We start from the raw sequence: 17,146 nt of genomic DNA, 5'->3' as shown, positions 1-17,146 counted from the left end.
GTTTTATTTTTTTTTATTTTAATATTTGCAGAAAGCTGTATATAACACGCTGCGATAAATGACTATTAAAATCATTCTAAAAAGTTCTAAAATCAAATGTTCGTGTTTAAAATAGCTTCGTATGTGAATCTAATAACCCTTTCCTGTACTGTTTCCTATTAATTGCTAGCTTACGCTTTCGATGACACACCCAGTAGACCAAGAATGTACGCAAGTTAAAAGAAAATTCAAATGCAAATAACCACTAATATACTTCTTCCACAAGCTTAATTACTATATGGTATTACGAATTGTATATTTTAGTATATGATTTTTTTAACTTGTCAAACTAGAAAAATTCAAAAGCAGAAATTACATACAGTACAAAATCGGATTCATAATTAACCCTCCACTACTCTTTCTTGTTATGTCTTTCTCTCTCTTTCTCTTTCTCTCTCTCTCTCTCTCTTTCTCTTTCTCTCTCTCTTTCTCTCTCTCTCTCTCTCTCTCTCTCTCTCTCTCTCTCTCTCTCTCTCTCTTTCTGTAGAATAAAGCAGCTTCCAAAACATATATATCCTGGTGTATACTGTGTAAATATATTATAATATATCCCATGAATTGTAAAAGAAAGAGCTCTATCTCCAGCTAGCCTCTTTAGGCCTTCCACTTTTATGCTATAGACAAATTCTAGTCATATTCGGAACCGAAACTTATTTATCTATTCAATCAAATGCCATGGTTTAGTCAAAAAATACAATGAAACAACTTTTTATAATATTTATTTGTTTAAGCCAAATAATTACAGCATAATTAACTTCTTGAAAAATTCAAATGCTATTATAAAGTCAAACATACATAAAAAAAACTGTAATGCTTTTTTATATTTTTAGGTTTGTTAATAGAGTACAAAAAATAATCTGTTTTTAAAATTTACTTTGAAATTACATTATTTTTTATAGTGTAGATTTTTCTCTCTTCCCTTGAAACTTATGGTTAGTTCTCTCTTTTTACCACTCTCTCCTTCATTCTCTCTCTGTCTTTAACTCTCTCTCCCCTTCTCTCTCTCTCTCTCTCTCTCATTCTATATTTCACTCTCTTGGGAGTTAACTCTATACTACCCCATACCCTTCTCACTCTTTCCCCGTCCTCTCTGAACAGTCTACAATAGACCAAGTAAATCTAGACTAAATAATTCTGATTATAATGTAAAAAAAGGAATTGAAGTAAGCTTTATCCCTTTATCCCCACCATTAGACGTTTATGGCTTTATCCTTATATAAAAGTAAATTATGTGTGTGATTTGCTTGTCTTTGTGTCTGGTAGTCGTTCTTTCCCAAATAGCTTGCTAACCGCTGAACCAATATGGCTCTTCTATATAGTGAAACTCCTTATAGGACTTTAACTATTTTGGGAAGGGTATTGAAGGATAAATACAGTCAACCATGTATTTCGACCAAACAAGCAAGACAAGTGACAACCCTCGCCTAGTAAAGTCTAATTTCTGTCTTCTCCCTTCCCATCAGACAAACCTCCCCCAACCTCCCTCTCTCTTCCACCTCCACTTAAATCCATGCAGTCCTAGCTTTGTATTCAGATAGATAGATACCAACTGGCTGTGTACCATGATAGATAGATGGATAGATAGATAGATGTTGAGAGACTGAACCCAACACCACAGTCATTACCAGACCCGTCACAGGGCCACAACCAACAGCGCACTGTGTAAAGGTCCTCTTTATTTCTTTCAACCAATACAGCATAGCTTCGCACAGTGCAAAAAAAAATTCACCAAATTGACCTATATTAATCTATTGCAAGGTGTGATATTCTGTTACAATATTAGACATTGAAAAAACCCTAAAAATACAATAAAAAGTATTGATGTACTATTTTACTAATGTTTAACTTCCAGAATTAAATTGCGTAATACTATAAATAAGGTTGTGATCTCAATAAAGTGATTTATACAAATAAACAAATAGAAATATAGACTTAACTAAGAATTAATTCAAAATTTAAACAAAGAAAAACGGCGGGAACTTTATTGCCTGTGTGAGGAAAGCGCGCGAAAGCGCATCTCCAGGCGCGTAGCCGTCGGTCAATTAACCTGTACACAGTACAGTATATATCGAGGCTTAGCAACAACAAATACGTCATTTAAGCACATTATAAATTATTCCAAGATACAGACTTTATAATATATACACTATTCAGTTAGGAAAAAAGGATAAAAAAGAGAGAGAGAGTTATAAGAGGAGGCAGAGTGGGAGAAAAATCACTTTGGCTGTGAGCCAAAAAATACATAAAATAAACAACAACCCAACTCTTTTCAAAACACTCCTCTCTCTTTATATATCTCTGTGTATTATTGTTTGTTGTGTTTTAGTTTTACACAAAACTCTACACTATCCTGTGATTAGTAAAAAATAATCAAATATTTTCTTATATCAAAAACACAATTTCAAGTTTTTGTGATAATAAAATAAGTTACAAAAAGGTTGTTTTTAAATAATTCAAAGAAGGATTTAAAAAAAACGGAGTAAGATGCCAAGGAGCTGCTTTATCAGGCGCCAGGATGTCCAAGTTCCAGCACCCTCCGTAATCCAGGTATGTTGATAGGTTTTGCACAATAGTCACTCAGTACACCAATAATGTTCGCATTTTTTTATTAGGGTAAATAAGCACAAAACTACAACTTATGAGAGTTTAATTAATATAAGACTCATACACTTCCATGAAAATCCAAATGTACAATATATTTGCTGTACAAAATTGGACCCTGAAATAAGAAAAACTAACACGCCTCTATTTCATTTCCATTCTTTTTTGAATTATTGTAGATATTCTTTAGTTACAGTACCAGGATGTCCAAGCTTATTTTAAGGGGTGTAAAATCATGGGTTTCAAATATTTTAGGGTGGTAATCTAATGTATTTTAAATACAAGTTCTAGAGGGTTAAATAAAAGGTTTTTATGTTGTTAAACATCCCTCTACCCCCAACCTTAAACGTCTGTGCTACATTATCTACTTTCTTACATTTATTCGTGTAGTCAAAATTTTAAAATATCCTTAATTAAAAATAGTGACTATTTCTGCCTAATTCGTAATTGCTACTCTATTTTCTAATAAAATTATACCAAAGCTGTTGAAAAAAGAATTTTAAATAGGTCTTTCATTAATATTATTGCAAAAACAAACCAAAAATGTTTTAATTATTCAGTTGGTAAATATTAAACTGCGCTGAATTGTGATTTAACAAAGGCATTTGATACGTACCTTTACAAAAATATTGCTTATAAAAATTATTGTATTAATGAAGCAAAAATTGATATAGAAGTCAATATGTTGGTTTAAACGTCTAGTAGAATAAAGACAAGCATGTTAACATCCATAAAAGCCATGTTCAACAAATCATACGGTCAGACAGTATTAAAAGATGTATAGTAACAATTCATTATAATTCAACAATATTAGAAGATTACAAAGAGGAAACATTCTACCTTATTTTCTATGTAATCAATATTTGAAAACAGTGTCGTACGCAGCGATTAATTGGAAGGGATGGGGGGAGTAGAACCATTAGGTAGAATTGCTATCCGTTACAGACGTACGGATGGACAGACCATAAATGTAAAAAGTTCCACTATTAATCATCATACAAAAGTTTATAATTATTTTTTCTAATTGTAAAACATTATTATTGGGAAAAACCTATTAAATAAATGCAACAAAAATGTCTAAGATAATAAAAGTTGTAAATAATCTACTTTTTTTTTACAACAAGTGAGAAAAACGTAACATAGACGATTATTTTTGTAGGTATTGTCAAAAATTTAAAGAAAGGGATATTTAAGTTCAAAAGCCCATTTATGTTTTCAATATCAACAAAATTATTTTGCATTAGTTTTGCATAAGTTTCGTTGCTTATTGCTTATTACTTATAATAGACAGTTTTCCGCGGATATTAAAAGGAAAAATTATAAGAATAATACCAGTTGGGTTATCTCCGTGTTCCGGTTTAACAAAACTGGTATTAATCTTATTATTTTTATGCAAAATTGTCTGCGATACGTTGCTATACAGGTTTAGTCAGAATGGCTGAGAACCGGTTATTATACTGGAAATACATTTAAAGTATCCAGCATTCTATTTTGGATTGCTGAGAATATTTTTATCCTTGTTTTAATTCCCAAGTATTAGACAATCAGGAGCTAAGCATACATTTATTTATTTAACAACATGTCTGAATTTTAAAAGTTTTTAGGCTAAATAAAACTTTAGCAAATACCTTCGTTCTGTCGTTGTGCAATTTAGGAAGAATTTACAAAAAAAATTGGGTTAAAATATTTTAATTGAAAATCTGCATTTTAATCAGTTTACATATATAGCATTAATAGCTAATTTATACATTTCATTTCCTTCCTTTTAATTAGGCATTATTAGGGTTTGTAAGTCTTTAAGACATTATTTTTGGCATAAAATGTCAAATTTTACACAGTTGCTTTCAGGGAGGAAGGAAACATTGAGGTTGATAATATGGACCTCGTGTATTGGTCAATTTTATAATCCAATAGTAGGGAGGGGGAAGGGGTGGGTGACTAAACAGGGTTAATTGTTATTTTAGCCAGCTGGAAGTATAACTTCATTAGAGTGTATGGAAATATAGTGTACATCCAAATAATTATATATAGATTTCTGGCACCTATATCAAGCTTCCTTTAAAATAAATATCAATTATTTCTTAGGATATTGAGATCTTAAGGGACATGAATCCTGATTTCTGCCTATTTAAAATTAGGATTCCTTGTTTACTGTAATTTCTCCCCGCTATTAATGTAAGTGTAAATAATCATGAGTTTCAATTTTGTTAATGTACCGGAAAAGTTTTTTTCTGCACATTTTCTTCATTTTCTTTAACTAATCTTTTTCTATTTACATAAATTTCTATTACCCATTGGTTGAGTTGTAGGTGGGTGTTAAAAACCCACATCTAATTAAAATTGGGGATACCTGCCTTAACCCCTGCAAGGTTGACACCTCTCTAGCAAAACCCTGTGTTTTATTTTTTTATTTCATCTTACTAATACCTCTTGCTCTTTACACTTTTTCTAGCTCTTTCTTTTCTCTCTCTCACTCTCTGAATCCATTAATGTAAGTAAATAATCATGAGTCTAATTTTCCATTACTTGCAGAAAGGCTTATTTCTACAAGGGATATACAATACATGCTTCATAGTTGCGCAGATAATCTTTAATTGCCTCAATTTGTAAAAAAAAACCGGGAGATTAGGCTGTTTATTACACTGGTCCCCAAAGCTTTATAATAACCCTTTCTTATACGTTGGCTCAACAACTTTTGGGACCAAAGTAAATTTTGATTGGTTGGATCATTAAGTTCAAATGTTTCAACCACTAATTGTAATCATCGTGGATGTACATCAATTTATCTGCCATTGTCTTATTCCTTTAGATCCCTGTTAAAAACAGTCTCTGCGCAGTCTAAAGTTTATCTTTGCACAAAAAATACACGATAAGCATGCTACAAATCTATGATACAAAGTTAAGGTTTTCAGTTTTAGGCTATTTTCCTGCACTACCTACTCTTCAAATACAGTTCTCCTGGGTACTAAGTTATGATTTGCTAAAATGAGTTTGTGTTATTACTGTAACACACTCTATTATTGTTTGTTAAAATATTGCTTTCTGATTTTTTTAATGAATCCTTTTATATATCTTTTTTCCCTATCTTTTACCTTTTTTCATTATCTATGGCTATTATAGAAAATATATTTTTCTCTCTGATTCAGTATTTTTTCCTTTTACTTGGTGCAATAAAAAGGCCTCACGATTAGCTGTTTATACAAAAATGCTAATATGTATTTATACCTTTTAAAAAAAAATCACACAGAGTTATCTTTTTTCTACTGAATAACAAACTAGCCCTAAATGAAAAAAAACTTAAAAAAACTGTAATGAAAAGTTTACTGTTTTAAATGAACACATATTCAGTATAACCAGGTTTGTCCTCAAGTAAATGTTGGGATAATTATTCACCAATAAAGTAATAGTTATTTATCGCATTGTATTATAGACAGCTTTCCGCGGATATTAAGATGAAAAATAAATTTAAACCAGTCTTGTTAGCCCCGAGGGGTCGAAGTTCGAGGCTAACAAAACTGCAATTAATTTTATGATTTTTAAAAATATTCTTAGAAAATTGTCTGTAATACGATGCTATACATGATTTTTCAGTATAACTGAGAACCGGGTTCTAATTGAGCGGATATTGATCGGTTTCGAAGCAATACTAAAAATGAAAGTATTGCATTAATAGTTGCGCAGAATAAAACAATTATTGCTCATTTTATGACAAAAGATACCCTGTTATTTGCAGGGATCTTAGGGGATAAGACAATAAAAGATACATTTAAGTATCTCATACTATGACCCCGTTAGTTTAAAATTTTTAGTGAAACATTTTCTCGTATTCATTCAAATCCGGTGGACAGGAACCGGTTCTCATCAATACAAAAATTATTTTGTTTCACAAATGTGAAATTTGAAATTTGTAAAATGTTTCGTTACTCAGGCATTTGGGTGAAGTATGCTTGGTCAGTTCCGCTAATGAATTGGGTGTTCACCGGTGGTCTAGTCTGCCAGGAGGAGATTCTATCTACCTCAGCTTTCAATCATCTTAGCTTTGATAAGCTTCCAAACGTGTACAGGTTGTACACCCGTGATTTTCTTATTAGCACCAGAAATTGTATCAAGTCATTTTATGTTTTGCTTTTACCTCAAAATTTTCCGGATGTAGATGCAACAAAGGAAGTAGCCAAGCTCAGCATGGAGGATGTTTGCAAATTCATTCCCTCTGCATATGAACAAGCATATGGAGTTATGAACAAGAACCCTCTGTATAAAATATTCAGCACTACTGATCACTACACCAGGATAGAAGCTATAGATGCGGGCATAGGTATTCTGAAAACATTTGATAGAATTTTCTATGCGTATGATCTGTCCCTGTGTTCTCTCATCTGGGACAAGGTTGCTTATGATAAGAAAATGGAGAAGGGAGAAGTTAAGGAGATGTTTGCTGACATTATAGACGAAGATTCAGATGGGGAGAGAGTGGATGTTCCCAATGTAGAAGTAGCTGACTATTACAGTTTTAAACAACTACTCGCATCCTACCCAGTGTTAAAGAACAACAGAGTTCTGGAGCGGTGGATTCTGGCAGAGCCAGAGAAGGCCTGGAGCCTACTGAAGAGATCGATGAAAGAACCTGGTCACCCAGACAAGTTTGCGTTCGGTCAAAGAAAAAGGGCGAAGCTTTTCCAGACAGTGTTAGAGGGAGTGATGGAGATCCCAAATATGACGATCAAACGTCCTAAAAGATCCGTTAAAAAATAAAGACACCAATCTTGTTCGGGGAATGTTGCGTTATTTGTGATTAGTCTAATGTCGTTAACTCCAATAGATTTACCCCTTTGATAATTAAAGAGACAAAATAATATATAGTTATAATACGTTTAAATTTAAATATCTTGCTAAAACATTATAAAAGTAATCGACATTCAATAAGTAATTATTAGTGTCTTATTTTGTAACTTAATATTATATATAAAACCGGTTATACAATGTAAACAAAAGTCCAAAGATTATAAAAGCTTATTTCTGTACGCTTCGTATCCAGTTATTGTTTGTCTGTGAATACGAGCGAGGTGTATTATTTTTACGTACAAAACTAAAATCTCTTTTAGTTATTTTAATAGTATAAAACCTTTTTTTACAATGGGGAACTTCCACCCATTGTTGTCGATCATCCAACTTACTTAATGGGGATTTTATGCAACCCATTAGTAGGTAGGGAAAGGGCAATTGTTTAATATTTATGTTAGGTGTCTAAATTAGTAATTATAATACACCACGTTTAATAGTGTAAGCGTCAGAGTTACCGGGAAAGTTATTGTGTAAAGTTGCTGAAATGGAGAGAATTAAAAGTAAGGTTTCTTTTTATAATTAAATTGTTTATATTGTTTAAAATAATGTTGATATTAATGTATTATAGATTTATGAACCATGAAGTTTAGCCATGATGTTGCATAAAACTGTTCTTTTCCAATTCAAAGTATAAATAAATGTAATGTTAAATGACATCCGGGTTTATATTCTCGCCTCGCTTATTTCTCCGTCGTTTAAAAGACAACACCAGGTAGATGCACCTCGTACAGGCTCTTCCTCGACATTAAATTATCCATACTAGAGAAGTGCAGAAGGCCCTGGCACGCTACCCCCCCAGCAAAGTCCTCAATGCCAACCCCCCTGAGGTAAACAAGGAGGAAGTCAACTTGACCAGAATAACCAGATCCAGACTGTCCCAGCTACGTTCTGGATACAGCAGAATGCTTAATTCCTATATGAGCAGAATTAACATTGACGACAATTGCCCATTATGCAACACAACCCAACACAACACTAAACATCTGTTCAACTGCCCAAATAACCCTACAGATCTCAACATTTTATCACTTTGGACCCAACCTAAACAGGCGGCAGAATTTGTATCACTTGACGAGGGCATTACCTGAACAGAAATTTTCAAGACTGACAAGATGTAGCTCTGGAGGCTAATAAATCAATCAATCAATCAAGAACGTTTTTATAAAACTAAATTAACAAAGATGACAACATCTATAAGTAGCGAAGCACAAAAATAACTTGGACAAATCTATTTATGATAGATACTTGCTTACAGTGCAGTGGAGGGAATCTTCACTCACTTTTTATAAGTGATCTTAATAATAAGATAATGAAAGGTGAAAATTGTATACACCTATGCATGATTATAGTGTCTACATTCCAATCAAAAAATAATGTTTCCAGAGTTTTAAAGCCAACCAAGTCCATTTAAGTTTAGAAATCAAATTTCCCTCCCTCCTTTTCTTAATTTTATTCATTTATTTTTCCTTAACTTTGAAGCCTACTAAATAAATATATTGCATATTCAGGGATAGAGAGACATGGCAATGTCTGATAAATTAATCATTTCCCCAATTTTCTAATCTTATCTGTATCTTATTTTCTTATCTGTAAGCTTTAGCTTTTTAGCATCCAGTATGGGGGGGGGGGCGGGGGGCAGGTTTGACGGTAGTTGCAAATTAATTTATTATTGTGCTATACCTTGTTCCCTGATGGAGAGAGTAAGAAGTACTTCTGGATAATATTATTGCAACAATGGATTTATTATAACTTGGATCTTACACATGATTATGATAATAAAGTGATACTCTTTGCTGACTAAAAAAAAATACCCCCATCTAACCCCTTTACTCCATTCTCTCCCCTTCTAATGGATAAACAAACTGACCAATAAATATTGTCCATGTGAGCAACTTAAACTGACGACAATTTTTCCATGTCATAATATCCACGTATAACATAAATCCATTCATTTACCATATTTTGAATAATAATTCTCTATCCATTTTTGCAAAAAAAAAGTTTAAATATACCATTTTAATATGGACCATAACAATTATTCTAGTAAGAAATCTTTTATATTTTTAATGTTTTCAAAATACTACTTTTTGGACACCAATTCAGCCTCTAACAAGTCTTAAATGGATAGGATAATTCTTTCATCTTTAAAACTATTAATATAATTATAGTAGAAGACTAAAGTTGGCACGAGATATATATAACGGGGTAGAGACCCTGTGCCGACTTTCAATTGGGTCTTATATAACTAATAGTGTTGGAAATATAAACATTAAACACAGCTAAGTAAGTCGCTACAAAGTATTCGAAAGTAATTTGCTAGCAGACGAAAATGTCCCTATCACTTGGGCCAGATAGTTGTCTTAATTATACATCTATTTATCAGCCATTCTCTTATTCCTGTATATCCTTGGGCTATTGTGCAGAAATTATCGAAAAATATTGCAAATAAATTCGCTATTTTATTGTAAAATTTGGTTCATAGGATGGTTTTAGGCTATCCACCTTCAAATACAGAGCTACTAGATGCTAGGGGCACATCAGTTATTTTAATTAAATTAAATATTTAAGTTCTTAATTAATATTTTCATATTTAAACGAATGAAAATTATTTTCTTGAAGAAAAATATATTTTTGTCTTAGAAATCCACAATATACTGGCCATTGTGCAGAAATTATCGAATAACTATGCAAATAAATTCGCAAAATTTCAGATATTGCATAATCACTAGAGGTTTAAATTGTTAAAAAAATACATATTTTGACAAATCAATAAATAGCGACGGGATGTTAGTTTGTCCGTCTGCTTTTTTTGCTTATTAATATTTACAAAGAAAGAACCGTAGTGTTCTTAATTGTTTTTGGTCAGATTTTAAGCTCTTTTGGAGTAAAATTTGTTATAAAATATGCCAATTTAACTACTTAAGATGAACACTTTTTTAAAAACATCTTTTACGTTTAATTTCATCTTGGGGATTTTAAGTGATAAGATAATGGACGATAATTTGATGTTCAACTCCAATAATTATTGACAAAAATTACCCCTTTTAAAGATTTATTGAGGTGAAAAAATTTATCTAGAGACGATTTCTCTTGTGAGGATAGAGGTGACTTACCCACCCCCCCCCCCCCCGCAAAAAAAAGAAGAATATTTGTAAACCTTTCCTGGATCTACAAGAAGCTTTACTGTAAAGTAGAGAACCATATCGGTCCAACTTGACGCATACATGCAGAAATACATCCTGTTATTTCTATTTGAGTTTTATTATGTAAGGACAAAATTTTATAATCAATTTAATAAATTTGTTTAAAAATATATTTCTAATTTAATTATAAAAATTCTATAAATTGAAAAGACGCGTCGAGACGGAACTATATTTAATTAATAATAGTAATTTTCTATTCGTGTATTTTAAATTTTTGCAAATCCTGTATTTTCCAATTAAAACAAGTATGACAACATCCATTAAATCAAAGCTTTAAAAGCAGAACAATCATAACGGTAGGACAAACGAACAAACTGTATATAACTATAATTAAAAATTGCTTAAATACAGGATATTGTTACATTTTTAGACCTTGATTTTAGAGATGGTTCATTTATAATATTGTATCTTGTTGTTCTAGGAATTATTCCAAATAGTTTGAAAATATGCATGAACGTACGGACTTTCTTCTAATAATTATAAAGTTGCTACACTTTCTAAATCATCATTACAGGAATCATCATGCAAAGTTTGAAATTGATATGACAATTTTATCATGCATAATACTCTAGTGGACAAATTGAGTAATTCATATAGAAACTTTGACATTGGAAAAAAGTAATTGGATTATGGATAACTGTATCTTTTATTTTCATTCTGAAAAAAAGTCCACAAATAATACCGCATAGGATTATAGACAGCTTTCCGCAGATATAAAATAAAAAATTATAAGTTTAAAGTCAGTTTTGTAAGCCCCGATTGGTCTAAGGCCTGGACTATCAAACTGGTATTAATCTTTTGATTTTTATTCTAATATGCGTGGAAAATTATTTTTAATACGATGCTATACATGATTTTCCAGAACCGGTTCTAATACAGAGGATACTTATCGGTTTCAAAGCCATACTGGAAAAATTTGAATCCATGTTTTTGTGTTGAAAAAACATAACTGGTAGTTCATAAAGTATAGAGATACCTAGATTGACTGAAATAAAATAACCTCTTACAAATGTTTTTTTTTTTGGGGGGGGGGGGGTTGACAGTGGAAATAAATCGATATTTGATCAAATTGTAAGTGTAAAATTCTGTCTTTGGTAGCAGGAAAAGTTTACATGTTTGTAGACTTATAAGGAATTATTTATAAATTGTACATTCTGTAAAAGTACAGTTGACTTGTTTTATCCTTACATTATTAACTTCACATAGGTCAAAGGATAGAATAAAAGGCTATTAATTTTCTAAAGATGGTTGACAAATCTACTATCCTTGATTTTAAGGGCGCAGCTGCTGTTAGTTGTATACAATTAATAAGTACTAATATAAAATATCGGATAAAATAAAACCCTCTTGTATATGTTTCTCATAACTCTATGTGTTTGAATGATGATACCCTTTTCAGTTTGGTAAATAAAGAACATTGACTTTTCAAATATTTGGGCCTTAGAAATTTTATCATTAAATGTGTAACTGAGTGTAACTGAGTTTGTCTAGTAATTCTACTGTGATTGCATAATGTTATATAACCTTAGAACCATAACTTTTATTTTAAATCTGTCATTGAACTTGACTTCTTTAGTTATTAGCTCCATAATAGATTTATAAAATAGATTGCTGTAATTATTTAACATTATTTTAATGTCCCAAAAATGGCCTTTACATAAATATATTTCAAGTATAGCTTTGAAACAGATTAATATCCGCTGGATTAGAACCGGTTCTCATATACATTAGTTTTGATGAATTGTTAATGGCTAAAATAAGAATACTAAAAAACCATGCATATTATCGTATTACAGACAATTTTCTACAAATATCAAAATAAAAATCATAAAATTAATACCAGTTTTGGTAGCCTGGGCCTTTATTAAAGTAAATTAGGATGGACGGACAGACAAAGTGAGTTATAGAATGAATTCATTGTACATCTCTATAAACTCTAAGTTAATGGTTTTTTTTTAATTTTATAATTTAAACATTTTAATTTAATTCTTATATTAACTCTAACTTAAAAATCAATTGTAATTTTATAATTATAATTTGATAATAATTGATTATATTGTTTACTGATTGTAATAATTAATAAAAAAATCCTTCAAAGTACGTAAAATAAAAGTTGCTTTTTTAATAGCAGCATATCTTTTGGAATTTTTATAGCAAAAATTAAATTAAGTAATATCTATATCAGAGATTGATTGAATCTTGTTAGAGATATGGCCCCTCTGGGCCAGCTAAACTGAAACAGATTTTATTATTAGTAGCGAAGCTACTCTATAATTCACTTTGTCCGTACGTCAGTCAGTCCGTCAGTCCGTAACGCTATGGGGGAAATGGGATTTACTCAGCTCCTATAAAAGATAGAATGCTGAAATTTTTTGACAACATTCCCATTATTAAGGAGCACAATTGACTATAAAACATCATTTGCGGTCGGACCGATTTTTAGCAGGTTTTAGGCTATTTTTATATTTTTCACATTTTTCTCCTTATCTTTAGTGTTTATGGTCCGATTTTCAAAATTTTTTCAGTTACAGATATCAAAATTAAATTTCCTGTCGTTTAAAGAAACAATCATGAAGGCCAGACTGCCTTTTTAGCAGGTTTTAGGCTATTTTTATATTTTTCACATTTTTCTCCATATCTTAAGTGTATGGTCCGATTTTCAAATTTTTTTCAGTTATAGTATCAAAATTAAATTTCCCGTCTTTTAAAGAAGACAACCATGACGGCCAGACTGCCTTTTCAGCAGGTTTTAGGCTGTTTTTTATATTTTTAACATTTTTCTTCCATATCTTCAGTGTTTATAGTCCGATTTTCAAAATTTTTTCAGTTGTAGATATCAAAACTAAATTTTCCTTCTTGAAAGGAAATAACCATGACGGCCAGACTGCCTTTTTGGCAGGTTTTAGGCTATTTATAAATATATTTAACACTTTTTTCCATATCTTCAGTGTATATGGTCCGATTTTCCAAATTTTTAAAGTTTTTAAGGATTTAAAAATAAAATTTTTTGTCGCTTTAAGAAAACAACCATGGCGGCCAGACTGCCATTTATCAGGTGTTTGGCTATTTTTATATGTTTTACATATTTCCCAAGATCTTTGTTTATTTTGATCCAATTTTCAAACTTTTATGGGATATCAGTATCAAAATAATTTTTTCCATTGTTATGAGCATCTTTGATATAATTTACTTTGACCATCGTCATCATACAAAATAAAACAAGGTTTCATATTTATTTTATCCAATAAATCCATTCTTGATTTTAGTAAAAACCTTTTCAATCTACCTGTACGTATTCCCATCTACGATTTTTTGTGCTTCGCTACTTATGGATGTTGTCATCCTTGTTTTTTTAATATTGTCTATAATGTAATACATGATTTTTCAGTATGGCTTAAAACCGGTTTTAATTCAGTAAATATTATTCCAGGCCATATTAGAAACTGTTTTCTATTCGTGGTATTCCAAATGAAAGTCTTTTAGTTAGAAATTAGTCATAGTGTATATCCAATTAACTCAGGAATCTAAAGGGATGAGCCAATGGATGATAAATTTGTCTACATCTAAAATTATTATGAACAAAGTTATCCCTTGTGTAGAGAAAATTATTGATAGAAAAGTTTGAACACTGCAAGTTTGTACCAACCAATCAATTAATGTACTCTACAATTACAACAAACAAAATAACCCTTTCTTTAGAATAAAATTATTGATTGTAATCAAGATTAGATATGAGTCCCCAATGATATTAGGCCAACGCATGATGTAAGGTGCATGTAAAACTTTGGGTACCAGTATAATTTACAGTTCATTGTCCCCTAGCTCCCTGAAATTAACTGTAAATAGTTTTATCATGCTAGACTGATTTAGGTTCTATTTATATGAGATAAAAAATAGAGAGGAAATACATTAAAATAATTTTGCCTCTATAATTAAATATTTGCCATAATTAGCAATAAGAAGATGACATAAATGATGTACTTTTGCGCTGAATTGAAGAAAAGTTAATAGTTTTTTTTAAGCGGTAAAATTTGGTTTGAATTGGTTACAACTAAACATCACACGGAAAAAAGTGCAAGCGCGATGGTCGCGGTAAAAATCTCGGAATATTGAGTTAAAGTTACTTTTAAAAATGGATACAGTATATGTGGATATTGACAGGTAAAAATTTGTTGTCAATTTGGGTTGCTAATATATATATAATTTATTAGTCAGTTGGTTCATCCAGTAGGAGGAGGGGTTGAAATTAAAGAGGGATAAGGGGTATCGTTATTTTAGCCCATTGTAAGGTTCAATTTATTAGAGAACATGAAAATCTGATGCAACATTCAAGTATTAATAAATATTAGTTTTAAAAATATGTTTCTAGCAAATCTAAACATGAAAAAAATTGTAAATTCATAAATTATCAAAATCACTATAATTAATAATAATAAATATTAATTTAAAAAATTTTCTTCAGATTCCCTTTATAACTTCAATAAATGTATTTAACTACTTTATCAAGTATTTTCATTATCTTATGTATTTTTTATTGACTTTTCTTGCGTCAATGCGTCAAATACGGAATTACGTATGATACCATCGTTGAAGCGCTATAGTGCTATAGTGCTTAGGCGAGATGATGGAAGAAAATTGAGAAAGGGCTGTTTCTCACGTCACTACGTTAGCTTCCCACCACTTCACAGTCTTAGGCTTGTATCTAACTGTTATTATAAGCTAAAAACGACTTAAAAACTGGTGTAAAAAAGATGCCTACTAGCGCATTGGTTTTACTTTAGTCGCTATACTAGACCTAGTGATAAGCTATTCAAGCATTTTGTACTATGAGAGCTCTGACTTATACAGATACCAAGAGTTGTGATTAAGATAGAAAATTAAAGATTGTGTGAGATAAAAAGGATAGCAAGTCAGAATGGCATTGTAAGATTTTTATATCATATTATTGAAATTTAATTCTTATGTTATAGTAGTAGGATGTTTATCTGTTTCTCTATAGCTTAACAGCTAACAGCTTGATCGACATGGTTTTCCTTTACAGTCAAGCTTCTTATAGGTCAAGAGAAGGGTTAAAACTATTGTGGGGGAGGGTACTTCCAACCTCCAAAGATAAATGGCCCCTGGAAAAGAATTTTACTCCTTCTTAAAAAAAAACACATTTTACCTTTTCTGTTTAATATTAAAATAAAATTCGAGGGTCAACTTCCCCCTCCCCCCTTGAAGTTAATCTTGATGGTTTCAATCAAATATTCATATTAATCTATAACGAACTTGAAAAGGCAGTATATAGTACATTTTTGGGTTTAGTAAGTTTTAATCTTAAATAAATTTTACTCATGATAGAATACTATCTCACATATTGGTTATCCAAGCTACAATATACAATAACCAACTTGAAATAAATATAGTTATATTCATGATTTTTCAGTATGGCTGACAACTGGTTCTAATCCAGCGGATATTAATCGGTTTTGAAGCCATACTGGAAAATATGATTAACAACTGCTGTGTAATAAATAATTGAAATAATTAGTATTGCATTATTCCATAATTTTTTCTCATCAACCATATCGAAGAATTTTTCTAGGTTGTTTCAATTGAAAACCCAAAATTTCACAACAACAAGGATGACAACCATTTAGGAAGGAAGAGAATATTCATCTATTTATTACACTAATCCTAAAAGTTTTATAATAACATTTTCTTATTCATTGGCTAAACAACTTAAGTGACTTACATTGAATTTTGATTGCTTAGTTCAATAAGTTGAGCGTTTCACCCACTTATTGTAATCTACAGAGGGATAATTTTGTCATCCTATGAAAGTGAAGCTCAATAGATCATACGGTCAGACAAACAAACATTAACAATTATATTGCAGCAACGCTTTTAATATTTAAAATACAAGTTTGAAATTAATAGAGCAATTCTAAAGTGCCCTTATTAACGATAAGAGCTTTCCGTTATCGACGGACCGGCCTATTCTAAATGTCGAAAAAGCTGTGCTTTTCACAAGCATAATATCAAAGATTAAAACCAAACCTAAAAAGTTAAAAGGACTAACAATGTTTTTTTTTTTGACATTTGTACTTTCATCTTTATGTGTCATAAAATATACTTTATATGTATAATTTAAGGTTTCTCTTTTGAAAGTGAAAATTTTGGTGAAATTACATGCCAAAATGTAAATCATTAGCGGTTAAAGTAACAGGATGAGTGTTTATCAATTTAGATAATAATTTTTTACGTGAAAATTTCCGTAAGTTTATGCACTCATTCTGCTAAAATATTTTTGGGTTGATGATTTGTGATTGTATTGCATAAAGAGACACTCCAACTCCCTGAAATATGCATAGTTTTTTGGTGGACACACTGTAAAAACTATGCAATATGCATAGTTTTTAGGGGACAAAGTGTAATATATGTGCAATATTCATTGTTTTGAACACGCTGTAAAATGT

The 17,146-nt window shown here is 30.9% G+C and overlaps 1 protein-coding gene across 4 annotated transcripts in view; it reads left to right on the top strand.

Moving 5' to 3' along the window:
• The first annotated feature begins 1,660 nt into the window (after positions 1–1,660).
• Positions 1,661–17,146, top strand: part of LOC145313779 (uncharacterized) — a 136,370-nt gene continuing 120,884 nt past the window's right edge. Inside the window, exon 1 of one of the 4 annotated variants that reach the window (XM_080153384.1) lies at positions 1,661–2,586. Coding sequence is in view for 2 of the 4 variants with exons in the window: in XM_080153383.1 (XP_080009509.1) it covers positions 7,967–7,982 (16 nt within the window). In the remaining 2 variants the exon portion in view is untranslated. Of the gene's footprint in view, positions 2,587–7,926; positions 7,983–15,472; positions 15,609–17,146 lie in introns of those variants that run through there. The other 3 variants (XM_080153383.1, XM_080153386.1, XM_080153385.1) reach the window with 3 other exon arrangements.

This window comes from Acartia tonsa, chromosome 3, assembly GCF_053477335.1.
Source record: "Acartia tonsa isolate MP-2025a chromosome 3, ASM5347733v1, whole genome shotgun sequence".
In the NCBI taxonomy this organism is placed as follows: domain Eukaryota; kingdom Metazoa; phylum Arthropoda; class Copepoda; order Calanoida; family Acartiidae; genus Acartia; species Acartia tonsa.
Note: the sequence above shows the minus strand (reverse complement) of the source record. Positions and strands in the feature narration are given on the sequence as shown.